General features: G+C 40.0%; 1 protein-coding gene across 2 annotated transcripts; it reads right to left on the bottom strand.

The window, feature by feature from the left end:
- Positions 1–5,418: 5,418 nt before the first annotated feature.
- On the bottom strand, positions 5,419–10,565 carry LOC114306198 (trihelix transcription factor ENAP1). Of its 2 annotated transcripts, XM_028251396.2 has the most exons (3): positions 9,141–10,565; positions 8,021–8,135; positions 5,419–5,834 (listed from the first exon to the last, which is right to left on the bottom strand). In XM_028251396.2, the coding sequence occupies exons 1-2, from the start codon at positions 9,916–9,918 to the stop codon at positions 8,062–8,064; spliced, it is 852 nt and encodes a 283-aa protein (XP_028107197.1). In that variant the 5' UTR covers positions 9,919–10,565; the 3' UTR covers positions 5,419–5,834; positions 8,021–8,061. The 2 variants fall into 2 exon arrangements, with proteins under 2 accessions (XP_028107197.1, XP_028107198.1); XM_028251397.2 differs by lacking the exon at positions 8,021–8,135.
- Between the last annotated feature and the right edge of the window lie 9,658 nt (positions 10,566–20,223).

Genomic DNA, 20,223 nt, shown 5'->3' with positions numbered 1-20,223 from the left:
GACGGACAAGTGGCCTTAGGCAACGAGTCAGGGTTTCCTAAATTTCCCAAAATAAAATATTTAGGTGGCGACTCTGTATCTGGCAAAGCAGTCCATGTTTGGCACTTTTTTCAAAAAATCTATTTTCAAAAACGATTTGCTAGATTTGGACTCTTTGATAATTCATCGGTCTTGCATTGCACTCTGCGAGATTAGATACAGGAGTGTGACTTTGAGTCCTGAACTGTAGTGAGCCCAATGAACAAAACGGGAGGATTTCCTCCCGGGACGTTCGGGGATGTCTACAGAGTTAGAGTCGAATACGCCCAAAACTTAGTCGAAAAAGGGCGTTTCGGGGGCGAAAATTCAAAATAGCCCCCGAACCACCGTGTGCCTCTCACAGGCAGCTTTCCCATGATGAATATGACTTGTGACAACTGAAGGAATGTAATACGGACCCGTAGGTCGGGAGTTGGAGCCGAATACGTCCGAAACTTAGTCGAAAAATGGCATTTCAGGGGCAAAAATTCAAAACAGCCCTTGAACCACCATGTGCCTCCCACGAGCAGCTTTCCCATGACGAATATGACTTGTGACAACTGACGGAATGTAATTCGGACCCGTAGGTTGGGAGTTAGAGCCGAATACGCCTGAAACTCAGTCGAAAAAAGACTTTTCGGGGGGAAAAATTCAAAGCAGCCCCCGAACCACCGTGTGCCTCACACGGGCAGCTTCCCCATGACAAATATTACTTGTGACAGCTGACAGAATGTAATTCGGACCCGTAGGTTGGGATTTAGAGCCGAATACGCCCGAAACTTTGTCGAAAAAGGGCTTTTTGGGGGCAAAAATTGAAAACAACCCCCGAACCACCATGTAGCTCTCACGGGAAGCTTCCCCATGACAAATAGGACATGTGAAAATTGATAAATCGTCATTCGAATCCGTAGGTTGGGATTTGGAGCCGAATATGCCCAAAACTTAATTGAAAAAAGGCATTTCGGGAACGAAAATTCAAAACAGCCCCCGAACCACCGTATGCCTCTCACGGGCAGCTTCCCCATGATGAATATGACTTGTGACAACTGACAAAATGTCATTTGAACCCATGTGTTGGGAGTTAGAGCTAAATACGCCCGAAACTTAGTCGAAAAAGGACGTTTCGGGGGCAAAAATTCAAAACAGCCCCTGAACCACTATGTGGGTCACATGGACAGCTTCCCCATGACAAATATAACTTGTGACAACTTACGGAATGTAATTCGGACCCGTAAGTTGGAAGTTAGAGCCGAAAACACCCGAAACTTAGTCGAAAAAGGGCTTTTTAGGGGTGAAAATTGAAAACAGCCCCTGAACCACCGTCTAGCTCACACGACCAGTTTCTCCATGAAAAATAGGACTTGTCACAACTGACGGAACGTAATTCGGACCCGTAGGTTGGGAGTTAGAGCCGAATACGCCCAAAACTTAGTCGAAAAAGGGCATTTCAGGGGCAAAAATTTAAAACAGCCCCCGAACCACCGTGTGCCTCTCACGGGCAGCTTCCCCATGACAAATATGACTTGTCGCAACTGACAGAACATCATTCGGACCCATAGGTTGGGATTTGAAGCCAAATACGCCTAAAACTTAGTCGAAAAAGGGCGTTTCGGGGACGAAAATTCAAAATAGCCCCCAAACCACCGTGTGCCTCTCACGGGCAGCTTCCCCTTGACGAATAAGACTTGTGACAACTGAAGAAATGTAATTCGAACCTGTAGGTTGGGAGTTGGAGCCGAATACGCCCGAAACTTAATCGAAAAAGGGCGTTTCGGGGGCGAAAATTCAAAACAGCCCCGAACCACCTTGTGGCTCACACGAGCAGCTTCCTCATGACAAATATGACTTATGACAACTGACGGAATGTAATTCAGACCCGTAGGTTCGGAGTTAGAGCCGAATACGCCCGAAACTTAGTCGAAAAGGGCTTTTCGGGGGCGCAAATTGAAAACAACCCCCGAACGGTCGTGTCGCTCTCACGAACAGTTTCTTGAATGAAATGGCATTGACATTAATAAGTAGGGATAGTTTTATATCCAATCTAATGATTCAAGTGCCTTTGGCAAACAATTAATAAGAAAGTTGGTAAAAAGAATACTTTTATTCACATTGGGCTTTGACGTTGGTTTAGCCACAGAATTTGGATAGATGTTGCATACAAATAGAAGATTGTTACATTAGCTTCATGTTAGTAATAACAAATTTAGTAATGCTTGTTCTGCATTTAACAATGTTCTTTATAACAAAAGACTATAGAAAGACTGATAATTGATTTATCATGGAAGGTTGCTTCTTTGATATGTTATGTGTCACTTGTTGCCAAATTCATTCATGAAGTTGGGCATTTTTTGTTCTAATTCTAATGTTTTTTTGTTTTTTTGTAGATGATTTTGTTGCGTGGACTTGTGGAAAAGAAATTTCACTTTTATATAGAACGAATATAATATTTTTGTCGTCCCCGACTTTTGTGCAGTTCACTATTACTAATACATAAAACTTTTGGCAACCAACAGATAATTACTAGCATAGTACATAGATCACCTTCTGTCATCGTACATATATATGAGTTTTTTTCATGGTACATAGATGTACTTTTGTCTTCGTACATACATCACCTTTTGTCGTGGTACAGATAACGATGGTAATTTGTACCATGTCAAATGGTCATTTTACATGGTAGTAAATGTAATTTTTGAATACAGAGGGCTTTGATTTTTGTATGATTCTATATTTTGTATGGAATTATTATTTTAGTTTGGACAATAGTTAGTTTGTATGGACTATGACAGTTAAAGTTATTTATTTTTTGTATACGCATGCAGCTTGTGAAATGATTGATAGTATATGTATCATTTTGTTTATATACGTATTACAGGTTGCATGGAATATAGACAGGTTATGGAGAAATTACAATATTTGTAATAAAACATAATATCATGTTTTTGGTCACTAAAAGTTTTGTAGCAAAAAAAAAAAAAAAATTCAAACATTTGGTGACTAAAAGTTTTGTAGCCAAAAGAAAAGAAAACATTTGGTGACTAAAAGTTTTGTAGCCAAAAGAAAATCAAACATTTGGCGACTAAAAGTTTTGTAGCCAAAAGAAAATCAAACATTTGCCGACTAAGATATTTCGTAGCTAAAAACAAATAATAAAACTTTTGCCAACTAAAAATTTAGTAGCAAAAAATGTGGGACTTTAGGCGACTAAATCTTTAGTAGCCAAAACAAAAACTATTTGCCAACTAAAATTTTAGTAGCCAAAAATGTGGCACTTTAGGCGACTAAATCTTTAGTAGCCAAAAAAATTTGACTTTAGGTGACTAAAATTTTAGTAGCCAAAACACTAGTATTTACTTTAGTCGACCAATATATTTAGTAGGTAAAAACTTTTTCCACGACTAAATCTTTGGTCGTTAACAATAATTGAGACTTTTGGCGACAAAAAAATTGCTCGCCGAAAATGTGTTATTTAATTTTTTTTTTTCCAACCTTTTGGCTACTAAAAGTTTAGTCAGCAAATGAATACATTTGGCAACTAAATTAATTTTGGTTGCCATTTAGCTTTCTCGACTACTCTTCGGGTACTAACTTTGCGACCAAAAAATTTAGTCGCTAGAGTCCTTCGGCGACTAAAAATTGAATTTTGGCGACTAAAAATTTAGTCGCCAAAAGAGATTTTTTTTGTAGTGTACCCACATTGGACTAGTAAGGACCACAATGATATACAGCGTTGACATGGTTCATTTATTAGTTTGCATTCCAAAGGGCTCTCAAAAAAGAACTTTTTGATTTGAATATTTTCTTACCACCCTTGAATCCAATTATTTGAGTGATGTTAGGGTTTTTTTGTTGAATTACATAGGACCACTCAAACACAAAAATTGGTTAGTGCATCAAATGTTGAATCAAACATAAGGACCTCTTATTTACTTAAATGTTGTCGATTGCAAGCTGGGAATTTGACTAAACAATTTTAGTTTTTGCAAACCCAATTCCATGGCAAAAAGCAAAACATGCTTGATAGCTAGCATTTAACGAATGCAGTTAAATCTCAAATAAACTACATGGTCCTTTTGTTGATTGAGTTTGTTGCTTTAGCAATACAAAAAATTGCTAAAAAGTTAGAATTGATTTTTGAAGTGAAAAGAGTGAAATTTCTCTATTCTAAGACAGATAAAATCTTAATTTTGTTATTTTGAAGCCATAAATTTGAATTTAGATACTCAATTTTCAAAATTGATTCTCAATTTTTCAATTTTCAGCTCTCAATTAAAATTTCACTGTGACTATTTTTTATAACAGTAAACACAGTGAAATTTTGGCAATTTTTGTTTTTTAAAATTTTGTGTTCATAATGAATCTTATTTAATCAATCTTGACTAGAGAATTCTATAAATTTTGTAAAAAAACAATGGAGATCTAGATCTTAAGTAATCAATTTTTATTTTATTATTATTATTATTATTTGTGTGTGTGTTTATTAAATTCAAACCACATTAATCTATGAAAGAACTAAATATAAAATATAAAAAAACAAAAAAAACAAAAAAAAAAAAAAAAGAGAGTAAAAAAACACTGAAATGAATAGTTGGCTATGTACCACCACCGTGTTTAATGATGGCATCATTGAAAAGGTTGCTGATATATTTGATAATAGTGGTTTTGCTAGATGACAGTGAGTGGGTGACAATTGAGAGAGGTGTTAATTGGATAAAATAATAGATACAATAGAATCAGGTCATGGAGAGATAGGAATTGTCTAGGTTATGGTGGAGGTTAAAACTTCGATCAACGTATAACTTTTCGGTTGAGCAATTTCAGTAAATTAGGTACAGATCTACCCTTTGATATTATTTCTGCAAAATAATAGTGGTCAGGTTCGAACCCACGATCTGAAAGTTAAAAGTTAAGGAACCAAATTTTAACTACTAAATCAGTAACCCGCCTGCCCAAAAATCCATGATTCACTATGCATTAAAAAAAATCAAAAACAAACTTGTAACAAGAACATGTCTGATGAAAGATGATGAACCTGTCTACTGAACAAATCACCTAAGAGTGGCAGTAAAAAACAAACAGCATGCAAGGGTTATATATAGACTATAGTTTGTTTATAGATTCCTGAGAAGAGGCCTTAAGTTTCTAGATGTAAGTGACCCAGGCTATTGATTGGGAGATTCAAAAAAGAAAAAGAAAAAATATATAAAACTAAATAAAATCTAAATATATTTTATTCACATTTCACCTATATTTTTCTTTTTTCTTTTCATTTTCCTTTCCCTTTTCAAATTCTTTCTCAAATCTCCCAACTAAACACAGTCTTAATAGATTCTGTACGGTCTAATAATGAGAAACCAACATCACTTAGTGCATCAGGTTCAGACATTAACTTGGTGTCACTGAAAATAAATCTTCATACATGATGTAGCATTATATTCCAGGAATCAGCAAACATAAAACAATTTTTAAGACAAATATGTTCAAAATTGAGCGCCGGACATTGGAGCAAACATAGGCATCATTCTAACTAAAGTCTAAAAGTGGAACAGCCCCTCTTAATTGAACATCAACTACTAAAGTACTTGCAAAAACAAAAACCAACTAGAAAATATAACACGTGACAGCACAATGCATATAGTTCGCAACATCATTGACAGCCTTGTCCACTGAAAATTTTAAATTGCCAACATCCACCAATACCATAACCAACTGCAACTCTATGTACTTTGCTTGTGCATAAATATGAAAACCAGAAGCTATACCAATTGCAATTAGGACGACCATCAAAGCCCTCTCCCATGGCTAGCTATAAATGTCTGAAAAAACAGAATACACAACTGCTTTAGAAAATTAACTTTTTATTTGAAGTTCAGTCCAAAACAATAGTTAGCATAAGAAAGAAGAGATTGCACACCATTTTCTGGAGTTGGGATTGTTTTTTTCTACTTTATCTAGTACAATTACGTGTACTTCAAGCCATGGATAACCCACAGTAATGTGGCTCTTTTATATTTATATATATATATATATATACTATATATTTTTCATGCTAGGGACACAGTGCTTTTGGAGGTGAAGACATTTTATATTTAGAACACCCTCTGGTCTCCAATACACACACAGTTACACGTCTTCCACTTCGATCAAACCAGAAAAAATGTACGAGGATAAAAAAAAGTTGCAACACAAAAAATGATATGAATGATATGCAACCCGGCAAATGATACATGCATTAAAATTTGAGTTAATTATCTAAAAGTTTTATTTACAAATGTTATGGTGGTTTAGGTCCTATCTAAGATTTTTTGAACCAATAAGTCATATTTAGTTAAACTGAAAATATTATCAATTTTTTCCAATTTTTAAAACTAAGAATATTTTCAATTTTGCATAGTAATGTTCCAAATAATTGTTTCATTAACTGGTGAAAAAAAACAGAGCATGAGATCAAACGTTTTTGCCTTTCTACTTATTAATTTGATTCAACTATCCAATAAAACCGAAAACATTATCATTTTTTTCTAATTTTAAAACTGATAACATTATCAATTTTTTCATTTAAATTTTTTTTTTTTTTCCAGTTTTACGCATCAATGTTTCATTATCATGTTCCTTTATAAATACAAAATTTTCAGTTTTACACAAAAAAATAATTCAATTTCTTCAAAAAAAAAATATATATATATATATATATATTTTTTTTTTTGGCACATAATTTCACCAAAAACTCTTAAAGTAAACCATACAAACAACAAACTCCCTCTGAAAAGTTTCCTAAACAAAGATGTAAACCCAAGACATTCTCAATATGTGTGTCCCCTAAGAAGCACGAACACTTCTAAGAAAGGTGATGTATATGTATCATGTCTGGACTTGACACTCTTAGGACACGTGTCCGACACTCTTCAAAATGTGTCCTATTTTAAATGTTTTTAAAGATCCAGACACTCTTTGAATACTTAGAGGACACACATATAAATCGCTTAAACACACATATCTGTCAATTAGACACGTGTGAAACTAATTATAAATTTGAACAAAACAACTTAATATACAATAATAAAATAAAACCCATATAAATTTATAAGAATTAGTATCATATTGCATTTTTTATTATTTTTTAATAATATATTTATATATATATATAACATATAATAAATATATAAAATTATATATCTCATGCATGTTCCCCACGTGTTGTGTCCTGCATTTTTTAAAAATTAACGTGTCGGCGTCCGTGTCGTATCCATATCGTGTCACGTGTCCGTGTCACGTGTCCGTGTCACTTGTTAGTGTGTCACAAAAGAGCTCCTATAAAAGGCGAATAGCGAGGAAACAAATCCTGTCCCTAGTGCCTTCAAATAAATTTCCCATCTTGCTTACAACACAACACCTAGTGGAAGGGCAGTAAACACAACCAGTTAGGATCATCACCTTTCACAAGTCACATAGAAACCTAATCCCTAACTCCGTAACAACTAAAACAATTATTGTTTAAGACTAAAAATTTAATGAATCAGGAAGAACTAGAAACCTGGAAATGAAAATTATCACAAGTATTATAACACCTTTTTGAACCCAGCACAGGACTATTGTTCATTAATATATACACACACTACAACATAATCTAAAACTGAGCCAGTGACGAATAAACAGTAGATAATTTGCACACAAATCTGGAATACGAGGATAATCCTCCTAAGACATCCACGTAAAGTTCACATACACATGCGCACATGCAACAAAATGAGAGAAAGAGAGTACAATCCAGTATATCAGAAGCAGCAAGTATTTAACCAGCACACATGGAAGACTTAAAGATGGAGCTGACCGATCCCCAGTTTCAAAGGCATGAATAGTTCTTGTACTAATCATTACTATCCAAATCATCACATCCAAGACATAAACCAGCAATAAGAAGTTTGTACTCTCTTTTCCCTAGTAGTAAAAATAGACTACTGGCACTAAGAGAATGTAAGAAGGAAGGCAATACAAGACTAACAATTCAGATGTGAGCAGCCGACAGATTGGTTGGTCAAATTTTCAGTGCACCAAGAAATGAAGCCTTAAATACATGAAGAGAACCTGTAGCTGTTGCTGTAGTTCCCAACTACGCCCTGCCCCCAATCACACAATGATATTCATAAAGTAAATATTCTGACCTTGTAAATCTCTCGATATAATTAAATGGCATCACTTAATCTCAATATCAAGCAGGTCAAGAGAACAGAACTTTACCCTGAAGAAACAATACATTCACCTTTCATTTTTAATTATCAATAAATCCAAACTAGACCTCCCAGAATATACAAGCTGAAAGTCCAAAACATGTCAAGCTCAAAAACAAAAACACCACCACAAAACAAAACAAAACAAAAAAAAAAAAAAAAAGAAGAAGACAGGGATCTCATCAGGACTACAACCAATATAAAGAGAAACTCGACCTATTCTTTAAAATCCTTGCATAGAGTTGCTTGCTCAGCATGCATTCAACCATTACTTTTAAGTTGACAAAATTGCCACACACTAAATATCAAATACCTCAAATAAGCATCTACTGCCCTCAATTTAAGCCCTTCACACATGATGCTTTTTCCTCAGTTTAAACTCTGTCAAAATTTTCAAAAATACTAAACCAAAGCTCTTCACTTTACTTCCAGCCAATGCTGATAGTATTACACAGTTGACTATATACAAGAAGGGGGAAATTTAGGGGTTGGGTTCAGCCAAACTTTCAATAACAACAACGGCATAAAAGAAACTCTAATGAGTCAGTATCTTAAAAAATCATGAAAAGCTTCTCTCTCAACACATTTCAAAAAAATGATAAATCAGTAATATAATACTCTGTGTAAGTTAAAAAGACATTTTCTTAGTCATCATTATTGCAACATCTAAACACTGTATATATATGTACAAATAAATAATTACTTAGCAATGAAACAGTTCCTGAGCCACCAATTATATGCCCAAATTCACAACCCCACACATTCAAAACCTTTTAAATTCCTAAATCATGTAAACAATTCACCCAAAAGCATGAAGATGAAAAGTCTATGCATTAGTATCATTAAATTGAACAATAATAATAGTTTAATTCGGGAACAATATAGATCTCTCACCATTTGAACCCGACCGCTTTGCTTGCTTGATTTTCTCGAGCTGAACCTGAGTATCCATGAACAGCTGCATCCTCTGAACCTCCAAATCTTTAGCGAATTGCATCCTCTGCTTCTCCAATTCAATCATCTGCCTCTGCTTCTCCCCTTCAATCCTCTCATACATCTCTCCAAACCTCTCAATCGCCCTCGCCAGCCTACTCATCCCTTCAACCTCATCCTCATCCCCTTCCTCCTCCGTTTCCTCCTCCTCCTCCGCCGCAGCGGCCGCAGCAACAGCCGAGTAATTCCTCCTAAAATACGAATCATCCACCGCCGGAGACGGCCGTTTCTGAGGAAGCACCACCGGCTGCACCACCAACCCCGGCGGCGGCTTCCGGTACACCAAAGGCACCGCCAACGGCGGAGAAGGAGCCTTTTTGGCCGTAGATCCGATCAAGTAATCAAGGCGGGGGAAGAAGGACCAAGAGCTGGCGACCGATCCGTTAGATTCAGAAACCCTAGCCTTCTCGACCTTGTACTTTTTCTTGAGAGTGTCGATGCGGTTCTTGCACTGGACGTCGGTGCGGCGTGTCTTCTTGGTGTGACCGTGGCGGAGATTGACGGCGTCGGCCACCTCCTGCCAGTCCTTCTGGCGGAGGTTGCCGCGGTTGAGTTCGAGATAGCGGCGGCCCCAAGCGTCGACGAGAGTGGATGTTGCTTCTTCGCTCCAGCAGTCTTCGCGGAAAGGTAAGGATCGGGCGGGCGGTGGTTGGGGGGTTGAGAATTGTAATTCATCCATCGGAGATGGTGGTGGTGGAGAGAAGAGGGAGAAGAAGCAGAAGAAGAGGAGAAGGTGTGAGGATGAGGATGAGCGGCGATGATGCGCCGGTTGAGGAGAGACGCGTGAGAAGCATGACGTGTTGGGATGTGGGTGTGGGGGTGGGTGGGGGTATTGGGAAAGTGTACGGAGAGAGAAGGGGGGGTGACTGACTCGGTGAGGTCGCCGGGGCCAGAGAGTCGCGACGAAAACGCCAAGGATGGGGTTGCGTCAGCGGGACTCGGGCCGGGGTTCCGTTTGGGGTTAGAGCCGTGGAAGGGACGAAAGCGCCCCCAAAACAGGGTTAGTCACTCAAAACTCTTTTTACTAGATGGTATAACGTCCAATAATAAGAAGGGAAAATTACTGTCATAAACAGTTAAAAAAAATTTATGTATTTTAATAATTAAAATTTTATATTTTTGTATTTCTTTTCTATAACCTCTGTACTGTCGTTTTTCCCAATAAGAACAAGATCACTAAAATATATTAATGATAGATATAAATTATTATTTTCAATTAATTTTTAAAAAAATTTATCCATATTCTCTTTCAAAATCTTTTTTTAACTACTACCAATTGCAACTCTAGGAAAATTGTCAACGACTGTCAGGGGTGGTGAAAAAAAAAAAAAATCAACAACAACAACAATGGACATGTGTATAACCACATATAGGTATGATACATGGGTAGATAGACAAATATGTGGACAGATAGTCTAATAGATAAAGATATTACTCCATAATCTTTCAAATTATTATTATATTTATGGATAAAGAAAAAGAACTTAGAGTAACTACTTCAAAATTTTGAAAATTAAACTTCTAAACAGAGCGCTTTAAAAATTAGGAAAAGTTACTAATAAATTCCAAAATGTGAAATGATGGTCCAGACAGTCCTAAAAGATATTTGTTAATTAGTTTGGTCCTATTTCACGCGCGTTTACTAAAGTGCCCTCATTTTGCACGTGTGTCAATTAAGCTGTTGGTATTTCGTCTGGAGTAGGACATGTTTGGGTGTCACGTTGGCAAAAGTTCTATAGTAGCTTCTATACCCTTCCAGATGTGTGACGGTGTGACATACCAGGCGTAACCCGACCTGTTTTTGATGCCTAGTTGGGTAATATGGAAGCCCCAATTTAAGCACTCAATTTCAGAACCTAGTTGTCATCAAATCCCTGTAATGTTGTTATCACCGTTTGTTTGATACTGATTTGAACGAATGTGAACCTCACATATTTGGTGATTTGGGATATCTGTGACATATTTGAGGATTTATTGTGTGTTGTTGTTGGTTGGGCATCGCATTTGGTGTTCTTTTCGAATGAGACGATATGTAGGGTTTCCGATGATCGTCAGTGTGTTGAGGGTGTGTCGGACGGAGCAGAGACGTGATGCGGCAGTCCATCTATGAGAATGGTCAACAAGCGTAAGTGATTTTGCTTGAATCGTCTTGTTAGGAGTGTGTAGACGTCTCCCGAACGCCCCGGGAGGGAACGAGTCCCCCCCGTTCCGTTCGATATTGGGCCCACTACAGTTCGGACTCTCAATTTGTCACGGTTCTAAATCTGAATCAAATAGTCCAAATCCGGAAAATCGTTTTGAGAAAACAGATTTTGAAAGAAGTGCCAAACATGGACTGCTTTGCCAGATACAGAGTCGCCACCTAAATATTTTATTTTGGGAAAATTTAGGAAACCCTGACTCGTTTGCCTAAGGCCACGTGTCCGTCATCACCAAAGTTGCCTCGGCTCGAGAACTTGGGTACGATTGAGGAAGGTCACTTCGTGAGCACCCCCGCTCGCCCGATCAAAGATCGGCCTCTACTAACCATGATATCTATTTTTGAAAACATTATGCGTTCTTATTCCGGTTATTAGCCTAGATTTACTATGTGATGCGCACAGCATACAAGTATAGACTGGATCGCCTGAATTGGAACAAAACATTTCATGTTTGTTTGTTTGAAAATGGTTTAATGGTGCTACTCGCAAGTAGGCTAAGACGTGGATTTGCCACCCTCAGGTGGGCTTAGAAAACATGATTTTGCCACTATCTAGTAGGCTTAAAACTCATAATTAATGAATTGTTCCAATTCAAATAACCCAACATTTACCGACGGGCATTCAGGCAGTTATATCACATAAGCACATAACCTCATGGTAAGCATGCTATTCATGGCAGTCACTCACACGCATGCAAGGATGCTAAAGCATAAAACTTACCGAGTACTCCAAGCCAAAACAGAAGCTAATTAGAAATCCATGCATGATCCTAAATATGCTGAAATGCCTAATGCAACACATGCAAGAGTGCAACTATAGCAGGCTCGACTATTCTAAACATGGCATATGAAATGCTGCAGCTAACATGTATTCAACTTGGAATTGAAAATACAATGCAGTTAGTATGATGCGCCGAGCCCGGTGCATGCAAAACAGATGAATGAATGCAAGCATGCTACCATACTGTATGCTATTTGAAACATGCCCTAATCTAACCATCATAAGCGGGTAAGTAAAAGGGAGAAAGACGTGGGGTTGGAAGACATACATCACACACACGCACACTTATTACAGTTGTGCCCTCGTGCAGAGGGTCCGAATAAATAATATATAGTCCCGAATGAATAATTACAGTCCAAATAATTACAAAACCCTAATTAACAAATCAACTAAGAAAACAATAAACTGGCATGTAAGCCAGGGACTGCCTTGACTCTTCTTCAGATGATGAATGATGCATGCCCGGGTTGCGCAGAAATCCATCGCGATGCCTCAGTTTGCCTCTGTTTGCAATTGTTCTTGGAATGCGTGCCGAACTCCAGAAGGCTGCTGATTCTTGATTTGCTGCAACAGAGAGCAAGAAAAAGGCATGGCAATGTATTTTCACAAATGTATGCATGCCTCGATCCTCGTACCACCAATTACGCATCTCGATGCATGATGGCCGAGGAGTCGAATTGTGCAACTCAATATAGAATGAATGCACATGAAAACACAACAGGGCCTGGACTCCATCATGGATAATCTGGAGTGTCGGTGACAGGGAATTGAGACACGTTCCGTCACTCAGAGTACGAAACGTCCCTCGTTTCCCATGCTCGGGCTAACTCCTATCCCAAGCACGATGCAATATGCATGATATGCATGAAATGCAACTAAGATACAACCTAACATACACAATGCTATGAAATGGCATACACGATGCACGAGATAACATGGCATACATAATGCGCTAACATACAACCTAGCATACGCAATGCTATGAAATGAAATGGCATACACAATGCATAATGGACTTACACCAACATGAGTGGACCTCAGCCACACTCACATAAGAGGCCATGAGATGAAAATGAGACAACTCAGAATGCGTGCACTCATGCACGCAAACCGATGACCGAACCTAAGGCACGAATGCCACTCTAACAAGACATGGCAAGGCATGGAATATGGCATACTAGCATGCAAATTTCAGTGCTAAAATATGACCCAAAACAGCCCCGAATCATGGAAATATGGCACCCGATGCATGAAATGAATCCCGAAACATGAAATGAGGTACATGGAATGGCCTACGGCTATGCAAAGCATGCATTATTTGAACATGAAGTGTGAAGACAGATTCAAGGCAGTCCTAAAAAAAGTATATTTACAGTTTTAATCAAGGCCAAACAATAAACACAAATGGGGCTAAGCTAGCATGCAAAAATGACCCCGTAAGAGAGGTAATGAAGCAAGTAACAGCTTCTGGCCCTAAATGGCCAAGAGCTCTTCAAAAAGTTTAAGAAGGGCTCAAAATTAAGCACTTTACAGTTTATAACAAGCCACGGATCTAAACACAAACAGGCCTAAAACAATGTGCAAGAAAAGGGCCAAAAGGGGGACAAAGAAGCAAGTGATGGTTGCTGGCCTCAAACAGAAGAGGGCCCTTCAACAAAGTTGAATAGGGGCCCAAAAAATGGCATTTTACAGTTAGTGACCAAACCCAAAACAGTGCACATGAAATCCTAAAATACTATGCAAAATAAGGCCTAAAAAGAGGTTTAAACACAAAGTGTAAAAGAGGAGCCTCAAACAGCAAAATTCCCTTGATCAAACATGAATAGGGAGTCAAAATAAGGCTATTTACAGTTCGGACAAAAGCCTAAAAAAATAAGCACAAGGGGCTAACAAATCATGCAAAAATATGGCCAAAAGAGGGATATAAAGGCAAGTGGAAAATGAAAACCTCAAACAGAGATGAGCCCTTCAACAATGTTGAAGAAGGGCTCAAAATAAGCCACTTTACAGTTTATTACAGAGCTCAAAACAGTTTACACATAGGCCAAAAATACTACACAAGAAATAGGCATACAAGAGAGGTAAAGAAGCAAGTGAAAAAAGGAAGTCTCAAACAGTGAGAGGCCCTTAAACAAACATGAAAAAGAGATCAAAAAAATGCTATTTTCAGTTAGGGTCGAAGCCCAAAAGTGTAAGCAAGAATGGCTAAGAAAGCATGCAAAAATGAACTCAAAAGAGGGGAAAAATGACTCACCCTTGTAGACCAATCTTTGACAACCTCTTGGCACAAGAAATGGTGCTCCTCAGCTCTGGAAAGCAGCTCCAAGTGGCTGGAATGGAGGTGGTAGTGTGGTGCTAGGTGGTGGTGTAAAAATGGTGTAGGAACTTAAGGGTTTTGAGGGTTAGGATGTAGAGAGGGAGAGATACAAGGCAAGAGGCTTGAAGCAAATTTTTGTAACCTCCCAAAACCAGCTGGGAGTGCTGGTTATATAGACAAAAAGGGTGGAAAAGGGAGGGAAAAATGAGAGGGAAAACAATTCAAGTTTTCCCTCCAAAAGGCCAAACCCTCGGACATAAGGCCTAGAGGAAAATAAAATTCACTTCTAAGACACACTTGGGGAGGGGGTTATGGCCAGCTAGCTAAAAAGGGCAAAAAATTCATTTCACCAGCTAGGTGGCCGGCCTGCTAGATTTTTCTGGCCGGCCTGCTACTTTCAGGACAAAAAAAATGGGCTGCCGGAAAGAAAAGTGGCCGGTGGGTGATTGGGAAGTCCAATGGTGGCCATTCAAGTGTCCAAATTGAAGCCCCAGAAGTTATCTTTCCAATGGCGTAAACCTTGCATTAAAATTTCTACTGTGGAAAAAGTTATGCCCTTTTTGGTGAAGCCGCGCAGATTTCGGTCCAACCGAAGTGATGCCCTACTTTAATCAACTATATCTCCCCCGTCCGGAATTGGATTTAGGAGATTCTTGAGTGCCAAATGAAGCTCCAGAAGTATTATTTCCAACGGTGGTGGCCTCATAGCTTGATTCCAAGTACGCAAATGAATAGGCCCGATTCGGCGAGGGCTGTTCGACTCTTTCTTAACGGTTCATGCCCATTTTCTCCCCCAACTGGATTTCTTCCCTCTTCTCCTCTTTTCTTCGACTCCAAACCCCTAAGTAAGGTGTTTTGAAAGATTTTTCAAAGATTTCATCTCTCTTTCATTTATTTCCACTTTGTCCTTGCTCGGTTTACCGAAAAGCGCAACATTTGACAAAATGCGAGCCTCGGAACATCGTAAAAATTTTATTTCAAAAACGTTTTGAAAGAGAGGGTTTTAAGGTCTAAAATCTTTTGATCAAGATTGTTTTGGTCCAAAAAGGGGTATGAAGTTGAGCTTTGACTCTCTCCTTGTCGAAGAAACTAAACCTTTCCCCTGCACACTTTTCTCCATCATGTAAACCATCAGTCGCGCCCAAGTCTTAAAGGCAGTCAAAAATGGGGTGTCTACAGTTGCCCCTCTTTGACAGAAGTCAGAAGTCAAGAAGTGACGGGAGTGAATGTCAAAGCCCAGAGAGGACCCATTTTTGACAAGGCCGAAGACTTGGACAAACAAACAAAGTACAGACAAATAAATGGTTACGCCCGCAGGCTGCCTACGTATCCCTTTGCAAGGAATCAAACCAGCGTAGTTCAGGGGCAGGATAAAATGATATGCAGAAATATTTTGATAAGTGGACTTATACACTACGCGAAGCCGGTTTGAAAGTTGGACTTATACGCTACGCGAAGCCGGTTTGAAGATTGGACTTATACGCTACGCGAAGCCGGTATGAAAATTGAACTTATATGCTACGCGAAGCCGGTATGAAAATTGGACTTATACGCTACGCGAAGCCGGTTTGAAAATTGAGGACTCATGCAATGCACTGCAATGTAGTGGCTAAAATGCAATGTAATAGCTAAGAGGTAAAGGTACCTTACAGGGGCAATTGGCAATGACTTACCTCATGCTGCTGGGGATCTTTCGCTTCTTCTTGGTTGAACTGCAGGTACTACTTTTCTCCCTGACTATGGTCGCAGCTTTCCCTATTCTCCAACACGGTGACAGACTAGGTTGGATTAATATCCAGAATTGAGGTGCATATAGATGCTATCTCAATCTATAGGGCTGCCATACAGATTTCAAGCCGAGGATACACCCCTGGGTATTTAAACCAGACTTTAGTCTCGAAAATCCCGAACCTTTGCGTTCTAGGCATAAGCCATTCGAACTCTAGTTTCCACCATCTCAGTTGGTCTCCTAGGAACTCACCACAAACACAGGCAAGTGGCTATACCAGACCATCAGAAGTCGTTCGGGCACGACAAACATCAAAGGAATTGCACCTTTAGAGGATTTAAGGTCTCCTAGACCGGGGAGTGCACAAGACAGTGCAAATAAAGATGCAAGATTTAAGGTCTCCTTAGACCGGAGGATTTAAGGTCTCCTAGACCAGACAGTAAAATAGATACGATGTAATAGATGTGATGCAATAGATGCAAAGGGTGAACACACGCCAACCACGCTGGACTCGCGAGTGGAGGAAGAACAAAGAAAATCAATCAGGAGCGCGCTCCATGCAACCTAAGATAAATTCCAAACACGCTGAAATCGTGTGAGGAAGGGAAGGCTCCAATCACGCTGAAATCGTGAGAGGAGGTCCAAAAATAACCCGCCCAGCGCGTCTACAACGCAACCTGGGATAAAATCCAAACACGCTGAAATCGTGTGAGGAAGGGGACACTCAAACCACGCTGAAATCGTGAGAAGAGGTCCGAAAACAACCGCCCAAGTGCGCGCACAATGCAACCTGAGATAAATTCCAAACATGCTGAAATCGTGTAAGGAACGGGACACTCAAACCACGCTAAAATCGTGAGAGGAGGTCCAAACAACAACTGCCCAGGTGCGCGCACAACGCAACCTGAGATAAATTCCAAACATGCTGAAATCATGTGAGGAAAGGGACACTCAAACCACGCTGAAATCGTGAGAGGAGTCCAAACAACAACCGCCCAGGTGCGCGCACAACGCAACCTGAGATAAATTCCAAACACGCTGAAATCGTGTAAGGAACGGGACACTCAAACCACGCTGAAATCGTGAGAGGAGGTCCAAACAACAACCGCCCAGGTGCGCGCACAACGCAACCTGAGATAAATTCCAAACACGCTGAAATCGTGTGAGGAAAGGGACACTCAAATCACGCTGAAATCGTGAGAGGAGTCCAAACAACAACCGCCCAGGTGCACGCACAACGCAACCTGTGATAAATTCCAAACACGCTGAAATCGTGTAAGGAACGGGACACTCAAACCACGCTGAAATCGTGAGAGGAGGTCCAAACAACAACCGCCCAGGTGCGCGCACAACGCAACCTAAGATAAATTCCAAACACGCTGAAATCGTGTAAGGAACGGGACACTCAAACCACGCTGAAATCGTGAGAGGAGGTCCAAACAACAACCGCCCAGGTGCGCGCACAACGCAACCTGAGATAAATTCCAAACACGCTGAAATCGTGTGAGGAAAGGGACACTCAAATCACGCTGAAATCGTGAGAGGAGGTCCAAACAACAACCGCCCAGGTGCGTGCACAACGCAACCTGAGATAAATTCCAAACACACTGAAATCGTGTAAGGAACGGGACACTCAAACCACGCTGAAATCGTGAGAAGAGGTAAACAACTCGGGAGCGTGTTCCACGCAACCTAAGTTGAGTCCCGGTGGACAACGATCCTAAACGCTACACGGCGCAAAAGGATGCAAATAAATGCAACAAGTGTGATGATACAATACATGTTACAAGCAATGTAGAGCATGATGTTTAGGGAATGCAATGAATAGACAAAGCGGCACTCTAGAAAGCACCTCATGGAGTGAGTGGCGCTGAATCGCTTTACTCTGACGGGGAACGACACTCAGGGAGAGCACTTCTGATCGCCGTTCTGGCTTGAAACAGTGAAACAGTCAACACAGTATTCTGTTCACTTTGAACACACAGCTCGTATCGGCATACTATTTATTCTGAACACGCAGCTCATAACACAATATTCTACTTATTTTGGAACATACGGCTCACGCAGGACACCGCTGATTCTGAACACACGGTCCGTTCTGAACACAACTCATTCTGAACTCACAGCCCATAACACAGTATTTGGTTTATTCGGCACACAGCTCATTCTGAACAGACAGCCCATAACACAATATTTTGTTTATTCGGCACACAGCTCATACAAGGCACTGCTCATTCTGGACATACAGGATGCAATGACGAAACTTGCAGAAGTTGAAACAATCTCGGATGCCCGACATTTTCCCTCTTTTCTTTTGCTTCGTAGCCTGGAACTTTCATAGCTTCAGATGGGTCCTGGTTTTACTGTTTTTACATGACCTGGGTTGAATCCCGCGGCTTTATGAAAGAACCAATCCTGATTTGCACAAATGTGGAGAACGACACGGCACTCTGAGCACAAAACGATTTTTGAAATTGAAATGAGAAATGGGTTCTCAACCGGGTATTGAACCTACAACTGACCACAGCCAAAACGACTCAACAATGGAAAACAAAGGTAGAACGACCTAAACACAACTCAACAAAGGAAAAACAAGGTAAAATGACCTAAACACATTTGTTGACACTCAAACGACTTAAAACAAGAAACGAGACAAACAAAACGCACAAACACAACACTCAGCTGTGTTACAAAGGCGAGAGACCTCTCGGTGCTCGAGGAGCTCGAAGAGGGCCTCTCTTATAGAGAAGAGAGGCCAAATCTTCTCTTGGAAGCTTCAAAGATCCTCCATAAACGTGTATGGAGGATGCACCAAATGCCCCCCAGCTGGCACAGCTGTAAAGTACTCAGAGAGGGCAAAAAGCAAGAAACAGGCCGGCTAGTTCAAGTGGCTGGCCGGCCACTCCCCCTGGTCGGCCGACCAGGGGTCAAAATATTCAAGCCCCAAATCTGGTCGTCCGTGAAGCACTTGAAGTTATCTTTCAAATGCCGCAAACCTTGCATTAAAATTCCTCCTGTGCAAAAAGTTATGCCAGTTTTGGTGAAGCCGCGCAGATTCGGTCCAAACGGATTTCAACCAACCATATCTCCCCCACCCGGACTTGTCCTTAGGAGATTCTTGCATGAAAAATGAAGCCCTGGAAGTAAGCTTTCCAACGGTGGTGGCCTCATATCTTAATTCCTCCTGTGCAAAGAGTTATGCCCGTTTCGGTGAAGCCGCGCAGATGTTTTCTCTCCTTCCCGGATTCATGCTGAACCACTTTTGACCCAAAAAGCTGATCGGCCATCTGATTTTCTGGTTTTCCATGAAGTTAGCTTTCCAATGGCGCCAACCTCGCATCAAAATTCCTCCTTTGCAAAGAGTTATGCCCGTTTCGGTAAAGCCGCGCAAATTTGGTCCTACCCGGATTCATGCCGAACTTCTCCCAAACTAGTTTTCCTTTCTCTTCTCCTCTTTTCTTCAACTCCAAACCCCTAGACAAGGTGTTTTGAAATATTTTTCAAAGATTTCATCTCTCTTTCGTTCATTTCCACTTTGTCCTTGCTTAGTTTACCGAAAAGCGCAACATTTGACAAAATGCGAGCCTCGGAACATCGTAAAAACTTTATTTAAAAAATGTTTTGAAAGAGAGGGTTTTAAGTTCTAAAATCTTTTGATCAAGATTGTTTCGGTCCAAAAAGGGTATGAAGTTGAGATTTGACTCTCTCCTTGCCGAAGAAACTGAACCTTTGCCCTACACACCTTTCTCCATCAAGTAAACCATCAGTCGCGTCCAAGTCTTAAGGGCGGTCAAAAATGGGGTGTCTACAATTGGCAAAACCACGGAGGAACCTATGCGACTTGGGAAACCAAGGAAGACATGATGAAGAGATATCCGGAATTGTTTCCTTTGGACCTAATGTTGATTCAGAATGAAGGTAATTCGAGTTTGGAGGACCAAACTCTTTTAAGGGGGG

The sequence above is a fragment of the Camellia sinensis genome, chromosome 9 (genome assembly GCF_055761805.1).
Source record: "Camellia sinensis isolate YWXY chromosome 9, ASM5576180v1, whole genome shotgun sequence".
Taxonomy (NCBI): Eukaryota; Viridiplantae; Streptophyta; class Magnoliopsida; order Ericales; family Theaceae; genus Camellia; species Camellia sinensis.
This window is presented reverse-complemented; position numbering and strand designations above follow the sequence as displayed.

Coding starts and splice junctions, on each gene's coding strand:
- LOC114306198 (XM_028251396.2), bottom strand. CDS start 9,918: ATGGATGAATTACAATTCTCAACCCCCCAACCACCGCCCGCCCGATCC. Junction 8,136..9,140: donor AAAGCGGTCGGGTTCAAATG/GTGAGAGATCTA, acceptor GATTGGGGGCAG/GGCGTAGTTGGGAACTACAG.